The sequence below is a fragment of the Anas acuta genome, chromosome 2 (assembly GCF_963932015.1).
Source record: "Anas acuta chromosome 2, bAnaAcu1.1, whole genome shotgun sequence".
In the NCBI taxonomy this organism is placed as follows: Eukaryota; Metazoa; Chordata; class Aves; order Anseriformes; family Anatidae; genus Anas; species Anas acuta.
The window spans coordinates 127,250,230-127,271,511 of record NC_088980.1 but is presented as its reverse complement, the minus strand read 5'-3'; the positions used below and the strand labels follow the sequence as shown (position 1 = coordinate 127,271,511).

The 21,282-nt window shown below is 35.8% G+C and overlaps 1 protein-coding gene across 10 annotated transcripts in view; it reads left to right on the top strand.

The window, feature by feature from the left end:
- PEX2 (peroxisomal biogenesis factor 2) overlaps window positions 1–21,282 on the top strand; it is a 55,163-nt gene that overhangs the window by 1,816 nt on the left and 32,065 nt on the right. For 4 of the 10 annotated variants that reach the window (XM_068672136.1, XM_068672138.1, XM_068672143.1 and 1 more), the window contains one exon: window positions 17,084–19,156. The exons of 1 other annotated variant lie outside the window; for it this stretch is intronic. In XM_068672136.1, the coding sequence (XP_068528237.1) occupies window positions 17,112–18,026 (915 nt within the window). In that variant the 5' untranslated portion in view covers window positions 17,084–17,111 and the 3' untranslated portion in view covers window positions 18,027–19,156. 5 more of the 10 variants (XM_068672141.1, XM_068672142.1, XR_011093065.1 and 2 more) reach the window with 4 other exon arrangements.

Here is a 21,282-nt window from a genome sequence, read left to right as displayed (position 1 = left end):
GGAAATAGATGATCGGAACATCTGCTGTGGTGGCTAGTGCTCTTATTGGAATACTTCTTTAGAATTAAAAAATTATGTTATCCACATACTCTGTCTTTGGAGATAATATTTCAGCACTTGGTCCATATATGTCAGCATAGATACATGTTGTACATGAAATATTACACCACAAATAGGCTAATCCAAACTAATATCCATTTCTGTAAAGGAAAAGAAAATCCTTTCAACGTCTTACCATCTTATACGTTAATATAATGTTTTGAAAATAACTCAGTGTATATGTACATATTAAGTACAGTACATTCTAAAATTACATTAATCTGGGGACAAAACAGAAGAGGCAAAACTCTAAACTAAAACTTAGTTAAGTCCCTTTAACTTCTAGTCCTGCATGGGTTTAAACTTGTGTTTTTATTTGTTGAGATCATCCTTTCCAGACCTCAGATGAAGAAAATTAAGAGTTTCACTGGAGTTTTAATGGGAATGAGTGTTGATATAATTGGGTAAACAGTTAAAATTAGACACCACATTGAATTGTTAAAATTTACTTCTGTTGCAAATGTTGCAAAACTGTAAAGTAATAGAGGTCAACTTACACATTACATAAGTACAAGCACATAAAGTATCATCCTCTGAACTTAGTTTAAGAAAAGTTTAACCTCTTAGGTAATGGACCTTCAGATGCATTATAAATTCATTCTCTGATTAATAAGCTGTAAGGTAGCTTGAATGGTATGCCCCATTTCATGATGATGGATTAGTAAGGATAAAGCAAGATACATCAAACATGAGTTTAAGGATACAAACCCTTATTAAAAAGCAAAAGTAAAATTGATTCAACTTAATTTCATTATCTAAGGAGAAAAATGCATTTGCAGATAATTCTTCAAAAATGCAAACATTGCTGCCTTTGACTGATACACTATACCAGAAATCGCAATCATAGAATATACCATGTTAGAAGGTAACAAGGATCATCAAATCCAACTACTGGCTCTGCACAGGACTTCTCAAAAACTATGTCATGTGTCTGAGAGCATTATCCAAACACTGCTTGAACTCCAGCAGGCTCAGTGCCATGACCACTTCTTCCCTGGGAAGCCTTTTCCCAATATTCAGCCTGACCCTTCCTCCCCTGTCCCAGCTCCATGCTGTTCCCTTGGGTCCCGTCACTGTTCCCAGAGAGCAGAGCTCAGTGCCCTTTGTGAGGGAGTTGCAGGCTGCTGTGAGGCCTCCCCTCAGTCTGCTCTTCTCTGGGCTGAACAAACCAAGGGACCTCAGCTGCTCCTTATACATCTTGCCCTCCAGACCCTTCACCATCTTCATAGCCCTCCTTCAGGGACACTTATAGTGTTCTTATACTGTAGTGCTCAAAACTCCACACTGCTCAAGGTGAGGCCATGTTAGTGCAGAACAGAAAGGAACAATCACTTTCTTCAGGATAAATACGTGTAGGTAAAATGATTTGGCTTGATAAAGTGCTCAATAACTGAAAGTGAATCTAACAACTCTAGATAGAGCAAAATCAACTCGTTTGGTAAGATAACTTTGCTTCTGAGTGTTGCACCTTTTCTCTTTTCAGATTGAATGTCTTTTGGGCAAGGAGGGTGTTAGTTTGTGAGGGAATTTTTTTGTTTGCTTGAGAGCTTTGTGTTTGTCTCCTTTTAGATTTTTTTTTTCTTTTTTTCCCCCCCGAGACTGTAGATATCACTTCTTTTCTTTTGTTAGTGAAGGCGGTGACTCACAGAAAGCTTTTGATACTTACTGTGATTCAGGACATGTAGGAAGCAAATGTTCCTGTGACCGACTAGATAAAACTCAATTAAAACTTGCAAACAGGTATTGATAGTGTATAAAGACTTCCTTAGACAACTTATAGAATAGGAAAGGTAATTTCTGTACTCTGACACTGTTAGTAATCTGAGGACCTCCATTTGTGCTTTTGACATCAAATGCTGTGGTGCAAGTCAAGAAAGACATTTGATCTTCTCTAGTGTTTAATCTTTTATAGCTTATAGTCTTTTATAGTGACAGTTCTGAAAACTGCTCAAGGCTGCTACTCAGAGAATATTTGGGAAGGAAGGAGTGAAACAAATTTATGACTATTGAGTATCAATATCATATGACTACACAGTAATCAATATAAAAAAAATATATTGTAGAGTGAATAAAAATGTAGGTAATCAAAGGGAGGGAGTGAGGTCTGAATCCAGTATGAGCATTTATCTTGTTATAGTAATTCATCACATGGTATTTCAGAAATAAAACACTTTCTCCCATTTAGAATATGTGATAATAAGAATGTATTTTACTATTCTTTTAGAAAATATTGAAGTCATTTTATAGCTTTGAGGTTCAGAGAGAGTATGAGGAAGGAGAAGAGGGAGGAGATGAACAAATATCTAAAGGAAAACCTAGTCAGTTAAACATAGACAAATCATTCAGCAATATCAGCTTATGAAATAAATAGCGTTGTTACCTGAGCTTTTTTTTCCATGTTGGTTATAATGGCCTACTTTTCTTTTTGATTTTTTGATTGCATTTGCAATCTCTGTTTATTCATTTTCACTGGGATTAGAAATCAAGATTTTTATTTATTTATTTAAAAAAAAAAAAAGAAATTGCATTAGGAGAAATGTTGCTAGCCAGCCAAGGGAGTTGGTTGAGGTTAAGCGTCTTTTCTCCTCAGCACTGGTAAGGCCAGAGTACTGTCTCTAGTTTTGGACTCCTCACTATAAGGCAGTGATGGAGCTACTGGAAAGTAGTTAGTGAAGGGCTACACATGCAGTTTAGGGATCGGACAATCTCACGTATGAGGAAAGGCTGAGGGCTAGGAGTGGTAACCATAGAGAGGAGTAGGCTCAGGATGAAACTCATGGTTGTACCTGCAGGGAGGGTGCAAAGAGAGCAGAGAGCAGGTTCTTTTCAATGGTGCCCAGTGCCAGGACAAGAGGCAATGGACACAAAGTGGAACACAGCAGGTTTTCTCTGAACATCCTTTACTGTGTAGGTGATGGAGCATAGGAACAGGTTGCCCAGAGAGGATGTGGAGTCTCTCTCCTTGAAGATCTTCAAATGTTCTAGAAAACAGTCCTGGGCAACCTGCTTGAGATGACCCTGCTGAGTTGGACATGATAAGCTTACAATAAACACACTAATCCATTTTTTTTGTGCCTGTTATCACATTTATTAAAAACTGAAAATTTAAAAAGCAGGGAGGAGGAAATAGCAATCCAGAATTCTTGTTGTTGTTAGTTTACAGTAAATATGCAAACAATTATTTGTCAACCCAGTAGTTGAATTTTGCAAGCATATTGTACTTTAGGAAACTCAGGGAGGGAAGCCCCTTTTACTACTTTCAAATGACAGAAGAAAAAAAAATCCAGCAAACCTCAAGAGAGGTCTGTTTTTCTTTAAATTACAGTCAACTCTATCCTGTAAGTACTGTTAAGTGTATGTTGTTCCTTCGCATTATGGGTGTACTTAGCTCTGTACAAATATATTTGCCTTATGTATATGTGTAGCATATGCTAAACTCATAAGAAACAAAAAACAAAAAGGGTATTTTTGCAGTTGTATGTAATGTGTGCTGTTAGCTGAAGTTCATTTGGCCAATTAAAATTGTTCTTTCCTTAGAACATGTTAATGTGTATTTCCTCCCCACAGGGGCTGGTTTCCAAATGTGAACTTTTCAGGCGGAAGGTCCAAGTTCACAAATTTATAACAAATAGAGGGTGAATTTAATATTTCAGTGTAAATGATGGTAACTCTTCTATGACAAAGCCACTGTATTGCTGCTGCACTTAATGATGACAGCCCCTAAAATTTGTTATGTATTTTGGAGTACAGTGGATTACTTCAGTATGGTATTTTAAAGCAAGCTGCTTATTCTGCTTTGGTTTTGTTTTGGTGTGTTGTTGTTTGTTTGTTTTAGCGTAAAAGAATAGATACTTTTTTCACATAGACCAGTGCAGGGGGAAGAGAATAGATGTGGTACTGCATCTCTAGAACTAGTATGCTGTAAACACCAGCTAGTCCATAGCACTCCCTATACTCTTTCAGTAGTAAAGTTAAAAACAGTGAATTAGAGGGGAAAAAAAAAGTGTTCTACTAAAAGGCTGCAGACTCATGAGTCAGATAGGGAAACTGGAAGACTGTCCTACTACTTTTTCAGGTGACTTAACTGTCTCTTGCAACCATGTGTTTGTACTATGTCTACAAGCATTGTTAGTGCATATCTAAACTTTGCAAACATCTTCAGGAGAGGGAGAACAAAAAGGGTACTGTCTCTTTGCATATGGCTCTCTCAGAGACAGTGGTAGGACTTCTTTGTATGAAGGTAAAAAGCAAGACAATTTGAAAGTCTAAAATTAATTCAGAAAAAGAAACTAAATGTGGATTTTTCAGAGGAAGAAAGGGTAAAGATAATGAGTAAGAAATAAAATTTGAGAAGGAAGAAAAAGAGAACAAATATATAACACAGGAAAAGAGAGGAATAATGACAATGGAGCAACTCTTAATTCATGGGTTGACTCTGACTGGGTCTGAGCACTTCCTCTTTTCCCTGCAGCAAAGGACCTGTGGAGATTTCTAGCCTTTAGATGCAAGTTCATATTCATTGAATTTGTATTAGTATCTGCCTGGGAAAAATACAACTAAAAATGCTGTCTCTGCCCCTGCTTATCTCCACTGACTTAGTGTCTGCTAATATTGGCAGTGGAGTTGGAAAAGAAAGAAAATAAATCAAGTTCAAATTCTAAGAAAGCTTGAAAAATATGTTCAAAAACAATATTATTCAAAACCAATGTTACTAATTCTATAAGCAGAAGAGCAGGCAGGAGATATCACAGGAGGGGGCTGGCATGAAGAAAGGAAATTTTTCTGGAAAGGAAATTAATGTAGGGCTATGACTCTGTGGGGCATAACTAAATCATGAATGTGGATTTGTGCTGGAATTGCAGAAGGACTAAGAAGCTGTCAGAGGTGTACAGCTCAGGTTGCATGGTAAGGACGTTACTGTTCCTTTTCAAATCTGCTACTTGTAATATGTGTGCGCACCCCTGCTAGTAGAATCTGAAATGCTAGTGAAGGTACAGGATTGAAGAGCGTGTAAGATCTGGGGACAGTGAGCACGTCTGATTTGCTAAGCATCCTTATTAGTCCCTGTATGCCAAACATTTCAAACTAAAATCATTACCAAAGAGTTAAGAGTTGAGAGAAAACATGTCATTTTCCTTATTTAAGCAGAGTTGCCTCTCACCTGCAAGATTGCCTGAGTCCTACAGCTTATACAGACTTATACAGGTAATTCTTTGGGTTCTTTTAATTTTCAAAAGACAACAAAAAAAGTTCCAGTGTGCAGATTTACGCTATTTTAGTGCTATCCTTGCACACTCAATGTATTAGGCTTGAAGACTGAAAGAGCGGTTCAACTCATTAAATAAAAGGCTTGGTTTTCTATCTCCCTGTTGATTGGTGGCAGATGCAAGAGTATGTCAAAGGCAGACAGTCTTGTGAGTGCTCGTTTATTTCTTGGCCTGATGTGGGGCACACTGATGTTGCATGGGTCTTCCATGATGCTGGGCTGACTGGTTTGTGTACCAAAACTGGAGAAAAATAAATTGAAACAATTGAAACAGGATTGTTTTCTGCCTCATCAACACACTAAAACAGTTCAGCAGAGAGTGTTGGTGCTAGTCTGCTTAAGAAAAGGGGAGAGGGATAGGAGCTATACCAGGTTGGATTAAGATGGGAGGGAGTAACTAGCTTTCGGAAATTCCATCAGCTTATATTTCTGCAGAACTGGAGCCTAAAAAAATGAGATATATGCTGATGTAAAATACCATTCTTTATCTTTTCAGTAGTTGAGAGTTCTTGACTATAGTTAGATCCAATTATTATTGTTACACCATATAATGCAAGACCAAAACTTAAAACTGATGGTGAACAGGCATAACTTCATATTGATGAAGGGCCTTGGCTTTAATGTGCTGTAAATATATACAGTCTGTTTGGTTTTACATATAGTACTTCTTTTGGTACAGATGTGGACAAAGGTTAATTATGAGTTAGCTATGCGTTTAGGACAGATTTTACTTTTCTCATCTAATAAGTATTTCTAATAAAAGGTTAAAGGACATTATGTTCCTGCGGTGCAGTACTTGGATCAGCACTTGCATACTACTGAATATTCATGACTGTGCAGTTGGTATGCATATGTGTGTCAAAAGAAAGATGGAATAAAATCTGAGCAATGACTGTGTTTACAAATGGTGAAGCTAAGGTATGTATAATGCAAGATTTCAGTGTTCTGTCATCTGTGGTAAATTATATTTAATTGTATTTCAGTATGTAGAACAGGCATTGCTTCTGAGTCTCTTCTATATATCTTAGTCTTCATCCTGGGATTTCCAGAACTGTCTGGTGATCCATTCATACAGATCAGACAGAAGCAGAACAGAAATACAGCAGAGCTGTGAAATGGGAATTTAAGCAAGATTCCTTTTTTTTTTTTTTTTTTTTTTTTTTTTTTGTAGTATGGAAGAAAGGCATGGAGGCCACAAAACCAATGCATAAAATTAGCATCGGCACTGTGCATGACAAATAAGGCTATGTGACATACAGAGTCCTTAAAACAGGTATTACATGTTAGTACACATAAGGCCAACTTCTTTGGTAAGTAACAGTAACCAGCAAATGAGTAGTTATGGCTATTACTGCCCACAGTGTGCCAACAGCCACTCATTCACGTTCTTCGAACCATTCTGAAAGGGAGCTGCATACCTTTGCCATAGTGTGATGTTTTACCTACTTAGCACAAAGGATGGCACATGTAAGCTTTGCATTCTTTTCACTTTTACATGTGAAATGCATTGTAGACTTCTGCTTATCAATCCGTATATCAGAACGTGGTATTCTCATCATAACCAAAATCTATTCAAACACAAGGATATTTGTCTCATCTGCTGATGTGATTGTCAGTGGTTGAGACCTACGTTTGTAGCATAAGGGATCCCTTGTGCTCATACCTCCTGATACAGGTTTAGTCAAAGACGTCTTTCTACTTAACTCTCATAGTCTCAACTCTGTCAGAGTGCTTCAACCAAACCCTCTACCATTTTGATTTAACTACAGTAAATACAAGGTATGTCTTCAGACAGTTCTCATTACCTACTACTGTTTTCAATTGAAAAATGTCAATATCATTTATTAGGCATATATTTTGGCTCTCCATCTTAGTGTTCGAGATGTGTTTTGTTTTTTTTTAGAAAATCCTCAAGAAGTTACCATGCAGTGTCTTCTGTCAAGTTTTTTTGTTTTGTTTTTTTTTAACATTCAATTAATTAAAAGCAACAGCAGTTAGCAGTTCAGCAGGGAATGGGAATTTACTTGTGGAATTGATGCATCCCTGTAGAGATGTTTGCAATTTAACATGCTATGGAAAAGGATGACGAGAACATAAAATTAGGGAAGAAGAGGAAATGGAATATGAGGTAAAGAAGAATAAGGATTGCATGCAATTTATTACATGCTTCTTATTTAATAAATTAAAATTAGAGCCATATCCAGAAATTTGGAAGGATGATGCTATCTATGCCCATTATACTGCAGGGAATGCAAATACATAATCAGTGTTTCTTCCCTTCAGTTTAACATCACAATGTTTACAAGGTAATACTTTAAATATGCTGGAATTAGACTCTCAGATTTAGGTGTTTGTTTTTTGTTTTTTTTTTTTACCTAATAATATGTCTTTTAAGAGTGCTGACTCATCACAGATTTTTCTGAAGTCGGTGGGAGCTCTTAGCACTCAGTGTATCTTTAACTCTGTCCAATAAAGGAATTCTGTCTCAGTTGCTAGAATTCATTGACAGAATGTGTTGCATTGATGCAGGATTTTCAGTTTCCATCAAATACTGACAGAAATGACGGATGAACAGCTTCTAACAGTGCAGCACTTTTTGTACTGCTCTTCATTACTGTTTTATCAATTCTGGCTCTTGCGAGCTGGTTTTGATTTTGTAACTTGAAGCCCTAATATTTTGACTTTGCCAGGTTGTTTATGGAAGATAAGTCAATGAGCTATCGTTGTTTTCTTTGCTGTCTCGAGGCATTCGTCAGTTGTTAATCTCTTCTATCACATTGTATGAAATCTAGGTTTGCTGAGTTGAAGTTGGAAAGGCAACCTATGATTCGAATGTATTTTTGTCTTGCATTTGGTCTTCTGGCATTCAGTGTAAATGTTGTGGTTTAACACTGGTAGGCAGCTAAGCAACACACATATGTTCTCCCTCTCCTCAGCAGGACAGGGGCAGGAGAGAATATGAGATGGATGATAGAGAAGCAGTGTAATGAAAGGAGAAAAGAAAAAGAAGAATAGGCCCTGCATGGAAGCAAAAGGAGAAGAAAAAATACTCTCAACTTCCCATCAGCCAGTGAAGTTCATCCATTTCCTGGGAATCAGGCCCTCAGTATATACATGGTAGTTGCTCCAGAAGACCTTCATAAGGAGTGTCCCCCCATCTCTTTCTCCCCACAGCAATGATGTTACAGTGTGGGATATCCCTTTGGTCAGTCTAGGTCAGCTGCCCTGGCCATGTCCACACCCCACCTCTTGCCCACCTTCAGCCTACTGGCTTTTGCAGGGGAGTTGGAGAAACAGGCTTGAAGCTGTGCCAGCACTGCTCAGCAGTAGCCAAACATCAATGTGATATCAACACTGTTCTAGCTACAAGTGCAAAGCACAGACAGCACTGTAAGGGCTGCTGTGGGGAAAGTTAACTCCATCCCAGCCAGACTCAGTATAATCGCATTCTGGAATTTGTTACTAGTTGCTCACTCAGCCTCTTTAATAAAAATATTGATTTCATCTATGGGATTCATTCAGTGTATTCCTTTGTTTTTTTGACTTCTAAAAATATTCCTGTTTCGCAGGAATATCAGAAATAAATGACATCTTCTGTAAGTGCAGTGTATTAATGATATTTCAATTAGTGCTAGTAGCTATTTCAAATGGTTAAAGAGTCACTTTGTTCTTTACAAAATGATAGGTGTTTAGCAGATGCATATCAAAATCCAGACAGTAATAAAACATCAATCTTCTGTAAGGTTATTTTAGGTAATGATGAAGTGATGTTATTTATACAGTGATTAAGAGACAACGCAGTTGGGGCTTCCAATTAGTCTTTGATCTGAGAATATTTCTCTCTGCAGTTGAAGAGCAAGAAAGAGATGAGAATTAATGATAAAACGTGGTTTTCAGCATCTGGGGTCTACGTTTTGTATTTTATTATGAGGGTAGATGTAAAGGAAGATTTTGTAAGTAAATGCATACCTATAGTTTGATTTCTCATCTCTAACATCTGTTGATTTCAAATTGACATCTAAAACATCTACTATTGAAATAAGTGAACAGTTAAACAGAATATTTCTTCACTAAACATCAAAAAAAACACTTTGCACTAAAAAAAATCACAGCATTCTTGTGACTGACACAGAATCTTGAGTCCAAGGCCCATTCAACACAAGTTTTTCAGCAGACAACACAGCATTAGAAAGAGGACCTCTGTGACCATCTATCTGGGAGATTTAAGCTTTTGTTCATACTAAGATTTCAATTCTGCACTCATCTTCCACATATCTGTCAGATTATCAGCGATAGCCCAATACAGTATAAATATGGAAGAGGTCAGGACACTTTTTTTTTTTTTTTATACTTCTCTTGATGCCTCATTTAAGATGTTTTTTCAAAAATTTGATGAGTAAAGAAAGTAAGTTCAAGCAACTATTCACTGTTCTATAAAGCTAATCTGGAAAGCAGAATTATAGGAAGAGAGTGAAGTCTTGCTGACTTAGTAAGATAGAGTTCATTTGTATGCAAAGATACTATTTTATCTTAAAAACTTTTAGCACTTATGAAAATCCTACAAGTAAACACACAAAATCAAAGAGTTTTCTGAGCAAAAATAATACTGATTATTAGGGATGAATGTAAAGGAGGAGCATAAGAATGTGATGATAAAATCAGGGACTCCAAAGAATAAAATATGTGTCAATTTACAAAGCAAAAGAATAGAACCAATGAAAGGGTCCAAAAATCTAAGCAAGAGGCAGCGTACTGGGTCAATTACCTAGATCTCTTATTTAATAAGAAAGGAGGACAAGTAACAGACTTTCAGATACTGTGTTTAGTTTGTAAGAGATATGTTGTGACCTGCTACTTCAGAAAATTAATTTTAGACAGAAAAAAAGAGTAGAACTGAAGCACAGAAGAATAGCCTACGGAATCTTAATATAGATGCGCTCAAGAGACAAATTCTAATAAAATTCTTCTTAAGATGACTGTGGAATTAGGCACTGCTGATTTTATTTATTTATTTGCTTAACATTCTAGAGAGTTAAAATAACCAGAAAAGTGCCAGAGGTTGTCTGTGTCTGTTTGTGTTTGTCTCTTCATTCTTTTGTTGAGAGTTATCGAAGCTGTTACTTTCAGTTCCAAATTAAGGTTTAGTAGCAAATATTTTAGCAACTAATTTGTACCTTGAAGTACTCAGAAGAGAAATTGTAAAACAGACAGTATATTTTGACCCATACATGTTTTTAAAAAAATCTTAATATTCATCTCTTAGAAAGGATGGCAAGCTTAGTAAGGGAGAAACTTTAGGTACGATACTACTTCATTTTAATAAAGACTTTTTCCTCACATAAGCAAGCTGGTGAAATATAATATCAATATTGCCCCCATTAGGTGGTGATATTATCAGCATCAAGTTGAGAAATTGCCTTTATAGGGTAATTATCTATAGTATCCTGTCTAAATGGAAAGGCACTAATGAGATGGATGATTGAAGAGAACACACTTACAAAAGTTACTGATGTTGTTAAGTGGAAGAGGGGTTGAAAATTTTGGTGTTTTTTTTTTTTATTTTTTTGTTGTTTGTTTTAACATAAGGTCTGAATCCAACACACTCTTGATGAATATCTCTGAAATCAATGAAATGAGATGTAATGCGTTTCATGCAATGCAACCATAAAGCACTACGTATAAAAGGAAAAGCATATATAAATACAAATCAGGGAATAATTACTCAGTAAAATGACAGAAAAGGATCTGAAGATATTGTAGACTTCAGTTTAAACACTAACTATGCCACTGAAAAAAAAAAAAAAAAAAGCTTTATTCTGGAGGATAACAACATATTGTAGGAAATAGTATATTGTCCTGTTTGGCAAGTCTTCTGTATACTGTTGGTCTTCTCAGCATCCCCACCATTTTTTTATCTTGAGAAAATGCAGACAAACTAGAAATTCTTCTGTGATGTTGTTATTCGTTTCTCCGGTGGAATGAAAACCATCTTTATTTATAGCAAGAATGATTTATATTGAGTATGAGAAACAGTTTTTTGTGTAATTAAAACACTCTAACAGTGATAAAACGCTGTAACAGACTACCTAGAGAAGTTCTGGAATCTGCTTATTTGGTAGTTAAAAAACTTTCTCTAGGTATTTCTCAGCCTACATTCATGCTGAGTTAGGATTGGGTGGTCCCTTGTGGTCTCTCCCTCATCAAACTGTTTTATCTGCATAGAAGAGACTGTATAAAATACAGTCGTGAACTCATTGAGGTGAACAAGGGTGCTACTTCTTGTGTGATAAATGCAGTTTTATGTTAATGTTGCAAGGGAATGTTTGGTTTTGACTTAATAAAATATATTTTTATTTGACCTCCAAAACTGTGTTTTGCCAAGTCATACTAAAAAATACTTTGACGCTTCTGTTTATAAAATGTCAGTCTAATGCTCCTGCTAGAAAAGCAGGGAATGAGATTGCAGTAGCACTGAGACAGTAGAAACCCCTTGATTACTCATCCACAGTGGAATAGCCCCATGGAAAAAAATGGCACTCTGGAGATTACTTGGATTTGTGTATTTCTGCAGGCAAAGTTTACAGACCTGTAAATTTAAATGTAGAATTTTTGTAGGCAGAACGCATTGACAAATATGCCTGATGGTAATACATCTCATACTGATAGTCCCAGAACAGGTCAATAATAATGCTTATATTGATAGCAGGAGATGCTACTTGGTATTATAGCTAAAATCTATGTTATCCCCTTAATCATAATTACATTAATATTGGCAGGCTGTTGACAATACTCACATTACTATTGATAGATTTCTGTCAATAACATGTTTCCAAATAAAATATATTCATTCATAATTTGTACAATGCTCAATAACAGCACTAACATATACCAGGAGAAACTCCTATTTCCCTTGTGATATACATTTTTTGTAGTTGTAGTGCAGTGTGCTGTATAAGTAGGATTGTTGATGTGCTTAGTTGGAAGAAAAAAAAAAAGACAAAGTGTAGGTTATTTAAGACAGAAAAGTTCCTTGGGGATGGACAGACAAATTTTTAGTTTTTATATGCAATATCTGTGAAGTTATAAAATCAAGGAAAAACATTAATGTAGCAGTAGTCTTTAGAGTTTTGTCTTAAAGAGTATTTATGTATCAAGCTCATCATACACAGATCTTATTGTTTATTTTCATCAGATTTTTTTGACTGTTCAATTCTGATCATAGATTATATAACCGTGCGAGATAACCAATGTGTGATGGCATCTTTAACTGAACATTGATATTTTTCTTTTTCATTACTGTGTCAACGATTCAGAGTTCTTAAGTTCTTCTTACTTTAAATAATGTAAATATAAAGTAGACCAGTAAGAGCATGACAATCAGCGTTTAACTGGAGGTAAGACCACATTCTCTTTATGGTCTGGTAAGCTCAGCACAATATAGAATGTAATATTAGGATAAAAAGTATAAGTATTGACACTCAAAGTCTGTGTTTCTTGTATCTGGTTTTAGGACAGAGAGCAGATTTCTCACTTATTCCTACTGTAAGACCACTATGTTATGAAAGCAGTACAAACTAAAAAATCTAATAAAGTTCTGAAAGATTTTCATATGGAGGAAGTAAAGAGGGAATAAAAATATCTTACTGTCACTTGAAAAAACAGCCATCACAGACCAAAACAAAATTATATATTTTATATATTATTTTATATAGATAGATAGATAGATAGATATAGATATATAATGGAAATTCCCTACAAAATAGGGTAAGTTCAGAATTCAGGCCTCTTCTGTTGAACAGACAGTTGCCGTTACCTAGGGCTTTTGAAGACATTTTTCACAGGTGAATATGTGTTTCAAATTTTCCCTTTAAATGTATTTATTTGGAAAGTAAATAGGTAATGTGTATCTCAGGTGGAAAATCTACCCTGTAAATGCAGTAAAACGTTAAATCAGTTCTGAAATAAGTATAGTTTATAGCAGAGTGCTTCAGCATGTACGTAACGGTAAGTACACTAAAATGTGCTTAAACATTAAAATCAAAACTATATGGATATAATGTTTAAATAACTTGCAGGGTCTTCTGGTTAACAGCCATGACCTATGGCAAACTTTAGGTATGCTTTGCAGTAATCAAAAAACCTGGCAATAATGTTCAGTTTTATTACTTTGAGAATTCTTACCTAACTGTTGGGGAAAAAAATGCTTTTCATGCATAGTAATGTTATAAGCATAATTTAAATGAATTTTAGAGGAATATATATATAACTTGTATTAGCTGGTTACATTTCTGTCTTATCCTTCCTTTTTCATATAGTTGACATAAAATTTACTTTGAAGTTGAATCAAAATGTTAGTTGACAATTCAGAAAGAAACACTAAATATGCCACAGTTAAACAGTATATATTGTATTGGTTTCAATTTTAGGAAAGGAGTTTTCATGGGTTTGGGATGATTTTGGAAATTTGACAAACAGTGTTTGGACTCATTGGTTCGAAAGTGGTTTCCATTTTCTGTAAACAAAATTCCATCCTACACTGACAGGCTCACTGAAATTACTTCCTTCAAATAAAGTTCTGTAAAGGGTCAGGGACATGAAAAATATGTGTATTTCTAGTCACAAATCAGTTATGTTATACGATGAGCCATGCACAAATTTATTGGAAGGTTGAGGACCAAGGTCAGGGGAAAAGATCTTGATGACATCTATTACATCCTTCTATGAAAACAGGGGATAAATTCAATGTTAGAACAAGTAAATCAGGACATTGTTTGACCAAGTTTTAAGAATCTCTAGTGATGGAGATTTCACAGTCCCTCTAGACAAACTTGTTCCGGTGTTTAACCACTCTCCTGAAGACAATTTTTTTCCTGTGTGGTTGGAATTTCTCATGTTGCAACACATGACCAGTTGCCACTTTTTCTTTCACTGTGCATATCGCAGAAAGGTTTGACTTAATCTTCTCTGTAACCTTTAGGAAGTGGGAGATTACAATTAGATTGCATTTAACCATCTTATTTTCAAGATAAACAATCTGAGTTCCTTCATGCTCTCCTCATATATCACATGTTGGGGCTCCCTGACGATATTAGTGTCTGGACTCTTTTTGGTTTGTTGACATTTGTCTTGTAGTGGTGATAGTAAGAAGTCAAAATTAGATGCCTGGTGTAGACCCAGTAATGCCAAGTAGAGAGGGATGAACATATCCTTTGGTCTGTGCCATTCTAATGCAGTCCAGTAGGCACTATTGCCTCAAGGGTGCACTGGTGATTTCTGTTCACCTGGCTGCCTACCAGAATTCCCAAGTCCTTTTTTGCAATGCAGCCATCCAATCAGTCAGTCCCCAGCCTACAGTGACCAAGATTTCTCGGGTATTTTGTGATCTGTTTTGGTCCTGTGTATTTGACACGTTTTCCTTCAACTTCAAGAGGTTCCTGTTGACCCATATCTCACTTGCTGAAGTTTCTTTAAAGAATCTAGCCATACTGGAGGAAAAAAAAAAATCTGCAGAGTTAGCCTACTTACCTTACACGAAATCTACAAGAACAGGATCTCAGCCCCTGGGATGGTGCTGGAAGACAGCTGGAAAAAATGATTGTGTTGAAAGCTGATCCACTAAGGCTTTTTTCTGTGGGTGTGGAAGTTTGATGAGATGGCAGTTAAAATAGAATTAGGGTTTTGAAGGGAGATTATATGTATTGGAAGCTGTACAGAATGCTTATGAGAGGGTAATCAAAATGGGTGGGTGAGAGTGAAATGAGTAGGACTGAGATGTTACTAGCAATGAAGAAGGCACTAGATTAGGGGTGAATATTATGAGGCTGGAGTGACAGGTTCCAGAGCAGGCTGGCAGAGACTGGGGTTCCTAAAATTGTAGTGGGGTGAGAAATGAGGACTGGGAGCAAGGGTATTCATTGGAGCTACTGTTAATGAAGAGATATAGGGAGATAGATTAGGGTCCATATTGATCTTGTGATCACAAAGTGGAGGAGATAAGTTTTTGGGTAGTGCTTTCCAGACAAACTTCCTGTGCCTCAGTGCTTACTACAGAAAAGGTGGAAGTGCAAGTGAGACAGGCTTGGTATGCCCTTGTTTACTGTCTTGTCAGGCTGGTGGGTGTCAACCTGGTGGGAACCTCAGTTTGTCCAGAGGGGGTGGCTTTACTCATATTTTACTTGTTAATGAGGAAGGAAGAGTTAAAAGAAACAAAGTGGAGTTATTCCATGCCCTATCCTTGTAGCCAGTCATGGTTAATTGGAAATTAGCATTGCATAGCATACAATAAGAATGAAATCATATTTCCTATGAGCTTTGCACAGTATTTTCCTTACAGACATGACCAATTACAGGTCATACTTCTGTAGGTACAGAAAACAGTACACATGGTACAAATAAATAATATTTCATACTGGGCTTTAAAACTTTTGGTGCACAGTGTTTCAGGGTGGCATTATTGGTTTGGAGGACTTTTTTAGTATTCTTAATATCATGAGCAACCATTCATATCTGGGGTCCTATCTAGCAACTTATATTCAAAGTGATTTTGTGTTAGAGCAGGCTTTCCTCATATAAATTGCAAGCATTTTTTCTGTACCTTCTCCAAAAGGCTGTCCCTCATCTGTTACACAGTCTGATTCAGAAATTGAAATATGTTGCCCACTACCTGAAATATGCCCCTTTCCATAAATCCCTTTGTTGTCTTTTTTCTGAACAATAATAATAAATAAAAAAAAAAAATCACACAGTTTTTGCATTGTGAAAATGTTATCCGTATTTTGCTCTTACAATTTATGACATTTATTTTCTTAGAGAATTTCAGATATGATGACATTTAAGCTGAACAATTTTTTGATTTTTTTTTTCTGTAATGCTCAAACATGAAGAGTATATGTTTGTTGAGGTTTCTAGTAGGCATTAGTCTTGCTAGGATCTTGCTAGGAAATTTAATATTTAAGGAGTATAAGTAGTACAATTCTGCACCTGTCTAAGACTCTGGAAAATATATTCTGGCTTTAGTGATGTGCTGTATGATAATTGATGGCTGAATATTTCTTTAATCACCTATAATGATTCTTCCCTAAACTAAGCTGCCTTTATTTAGCAGGTTTTATCATTCTTGCCTTAATTTTCTTCTATATTTTTCTGTATGTAATCTGTACATTTTTTTTATATTGATAAGATTTTTACTTTCAGCTGCAACTACTGAATTATAATTGGAACAGTGTTTTCTATCCACCCCACTGTTCTCTTCTGGATTTTTTTCTGCTCATTTTCATGTTTTTTCATAAACAATTTTACAGTTTTACAGGGTTCTTCCATTTTAGGATCCAGTTGAGTGTAACAGTTGTGCCCAGGATTTTTTTTTTGTTTTTTAATTTACACAATGTGAATATGAAATGAGAATAGTGAATAGTGAAATGTGAAATATGTGAAGTTTTTTGAATATTTGAAACAGGTTACATACTTCTATATAACCAAGTAAAAGTGTTACTATTTTTGAAAAATAGTCTAATACAAGCGCTTTTCAGAGCCAATTTTATACTGTCTATGTAAAGCTTGCTGAAGGGACTCGTAGTAATTCCTGATAATATAACAATATCTAAAGAAGCATTTGTTATTTATTGTTTATTGCTGGTATATTACAATTTTGTTATCTGTAATAAGAATGAAAATAGGAAATGCTCTGTTACACTAAAATCTATTTGTGTTTATTTCTAGAAAGTTGTGTTGTTTTTTTCCTGAAGAAATGTCCTCCAGCGTTGGAAATGAAAAGAGTGTGAGTCCTGTGCTTAGAATAAGTCAACTCGATGCTCTTGAACTAAACAAAGCCTTGGAACAACTAGTGTGGTCCCAGTTTACCAGCTGTTTTCATGGATTTAAACCAGGAGTGCTGTCTCATATTGAACCAGAATTAAAAGCATTTCTATGGCTTTTACTGTGGAGATTCACTATCTATTCTAAGAATGCAACTGTGGGACAGGCTATTCTGAATATTCAGTACAAGAATAATTTATCTCAGACAGAAAAATACCAGCCTCTGAGCAAACACCAGAAGTTATGGTATCTTATTTTCACTGTTGGTGGAAGATGGTTGGAAGAAAGATGTTATGATTTATTTAGCAATCGTCAACTACAGTCCTTCTGTAAAATCAAGTATTACCTTAACTTTGGAGCTGGACTTCTTAAACTGTGTGGACTTGTAAATTTTCTGATTTTTCTTCAGAAAGGAACATTTGCAACACTTACAGAACGCATTCTAGGAATTAGGTCAGTTTTTTGCAAGCCACAAAGTGTTCGTCAGGTAGGATTTGAATACATGAACAGGGAGCTCTTATGGCATGGTTTCGCTGAATTTCTGATCTACCTGCTGCCACTCATTAATGTACAGAAACTGAAACTCAAAATTTCTTCGTGGTGTTTGCCTATGGCAAGTCTTCCTAATAATGAAAACACATTAGCAGTTCACTGCAAGGAATGTTCATTGTGTGGGGAATGGCCTACTATGCCGCATACCATAGGCTGTTTGCATGTTTTTTGTTACTATTGTATTAAAAGTAACTATTTATTTGATATGTATTTTACATGTCCTAAGTGTGGCTCGGAGGTACACAGTCTTCAACCATTGAAATATAAAATTGAAATGACAGAATTTCATGCCTGATAGGGAAGTTGCTTTGGTTTTATACTGCACGTGAAATACTATAGTAGAGTTGAATGGGAAAAAAAAGTCAGAAATTACTATAAACATCTTAAAAGTTTTGGAGATTCTGTAGTTTCTTGTAACGTTTGTCTTTGCTGGTATTATATTTTTTTACTGAATAACAGTGTCAATTTGCCCATCTGAAGGAAGGAAAAGAACAGACTTCACCAGCACTTTTGTTCTCTCAGACTATTTGATCCCAGTTTGGTATCCCTATGTTGTCAAGTATCTTCTTAGATCCATGGTCTGGCAGCGCACCGCTTCATAACTTCATGCTATATACTCTTCCCTTAGGGATAGATGAGAAGATGATGAATAAGTTTTTAGCCACTTTGTAGATTTTTTCAACCTTGTAAAATCTTCTTCTGTTACCAACATAACTAGTAGATTTTATGTGAAAGTCATCCTAATTACACCTAAAGAATAGATTTATTTTTGAATATTTAAAATCTGAATTCTCAGTGTGATGATCCATGTGTGAAGGAAGTGTGAAGGAAGGAAAGGTGTAAGACGAAGTCTTATCTCAGCAGATTATTAATAGTTGTCATCAGATTCAGCCATCATAACAGGACATATGGTCTATTTGTAAGAGAAGAATAACCTTTTAAGTGATCTGTCTGGTCAACAGACAAAAAATTAACTTGTGCCTGCAGGAGATATAACCATCTCCTGATCAAAATACACCTTCTAGTTCTTCATCAGATGACAAAACTCATTTTCTCACACACCAATGTGTCTGGGATCTTCAGTGATGTATGTATGACCACCTCCCGTTTCTTTCCTATGAAGCTGAGGGACACAAACCCACTGGGATGCAGAAGCTACCTGAGGCAACATGCATTATTCTAAATCAGATACTTTGGAGAATACAGTTTGCTCTCAAGATGCTGTCTTTGGGACTTGCCACTCTTTATTTGGAGTGGTGATGGTGGGTTCCAAACCTCACTAACAGAGAAAACCTCCGTGAGGTTCCATACCTCACTCACTCGCTACCACAGAGAAAAGAGATCAAACCAGATATGTGTGTAAATGTACTGAAAATTGGGTAATTGTTCCTGTTTTGGGCTATTAAAATTTGTTTTTCTCTTTCAGCTTTGTGATGTTTTTATTCCCTTGTTTAATGCTTCATCCATTTAGTCTTTGACTTGGTTTTATAGAGTATATTATTTTTTTCAAAATTGCATTATTTTTCTTTAACAGAAAGTCTTACCCATAAGTGTCTCATTAACACACAAACACATTTTATCGTACTCTGGCTCTTAAATCAAATTTGCAAAATCTTATACAGTTCAACCAAGTAAATCACTTTATGATGACTAGGTTCTTGATAGGCTATCATCAATAATCAGTCCCCAAAATAGTATAGTAACAACTGACGCATACCTTTGATCTCCTTTTACAAAATGGTTTATTACATTCTTCAGTGTCTGATTAAAACAACCCACCAGTCTATTTGTTTGAAGATCTTAAATTCTGTTTTTTGATCTTTAGAGTGACACATAATGCTTTCATCTGATGCAATTAAAGTTAGTAAGATCGTAAGTATCTTTGGGCAGCCCAAAAATTCATTAATTTCGCTACTATTCTCTGAGTCAACAGAGACTTCAGAGCAACTGCTTCCAGATACTGTGTACTGTAATATATAATTTGTCAGTGTGTATCAGCAGCCTGCCAAATTTCTGCTATTCGCAGTTGCTATTTGAACCATGAGGTACCAATATGTCCTTATTAGAAGTATCAAAGCTAGTAAGTCTGTTGGAGAATATCCACTAGTTAGTGCTGAAGTGATGATTCTGTATCAGTTATCCCTGCACGTTATTTAATAGATCTTCCCAAAGAAATGTAATAGCAGCCTCAACTTGACAGTGGTCTCCGGAAAGGATTATCAGTATTCTGGCTACCTCTCCCCTCAACTGTCCTTATTAATTAAAATATATACACATCCAAAATCCAGTGTTCATAGGTTATAATCATAGCAGACCTTTGTTTTCTGTGGACTCTTCAGTCCTTCTGAAGTCACAGTGCAGTATTGTGTCAAAAGTGCCCAGATTTTCTATATTGGACTCCTTTAGGTGTTATGTTCTTCTTAATTAAGAGTTAACTTCTTTCCTGTTCAGTAATGTTGCCTTTCCCTGAATATTTAAATAATGTTTTCTTCCTTATTTGCTCTACCTCTGTCCATTCTGCGCTTTGACTTACTTAACTAAGCTGTACAAGTTTCCAAAGGTTTGTTTTATCTCTTGCAGCTTCACACAGGTGCAAATCCTAGTACCAAGTATAGTCTATTTTTCAACCCAGTTACAGATTCAGTACTATACCCGTTTCTAGAAATTTTGTACTTATGTTGTACAGAACTATACCACTGCTTACTCTGGAATACTGCTGTTGGCTGCCCTGTTTTTCTTATGGAGTGGAACCTTTGATAATTAACTGATGATGGATTATAATAGCAAAGCATTGGCCTACTTCTGTAGTACCTGATCATCAGCGTGTTAGCTTTGTAACCTGCAGCACTGATAACGTTTGTAGTCTGTCTCTTATGGTATGGATAAGGTAATGCAAACTGTCTGAAATTCTTTTTCTTACAAGGCCAACAGATTTGACATCCAGTTTGGTATCTTCAACATTGTTCTGAAGTGTTTCTTCTGTACTGGTTGCTGAGGATCCAAAGTCTAGTAAGAATAACTCAAAATATTTTCAGACTCTTAGCTGCTTTTCCAGGGATTAATAAGGCTACTTCTGTTTTTCATATTTGAAGATTCTTAGATTTGGTTTTGGTGTATAGGTAGATACCTGCCAGAAAACGGTTAGTTCTTGGCTCCCTCTAGAACTGTCCTTGCAGAATCCAGAACCTTACTTTTAGTCCTTGGCTCCAAATGCATACATTTCAGAACCTCATAAGTTCAGAATATTACAGAGGAATAATTTTAATTTCACTAATGGGAACTTAATATATTCTGTGAAAGCTACAGATGTATTTAGTCAATTGTTTTCATAATCCTTATTGAAGATAGGAGAACACTTAAATCTACTTTAAAAATAAGAGACTGATTAGTAATCATAATAAAGGTAACCTTCCACATGAATAAAATGGAGAGCTGTGATACAGGAGAATGTTACCTTAACCATATTCACTTTCTATTGTATATTTGTAAATTTCATATGTGCTATTTAAACTGTTTTTGAACTATGTATAATTAGTCCGGTGTTCAGCCAG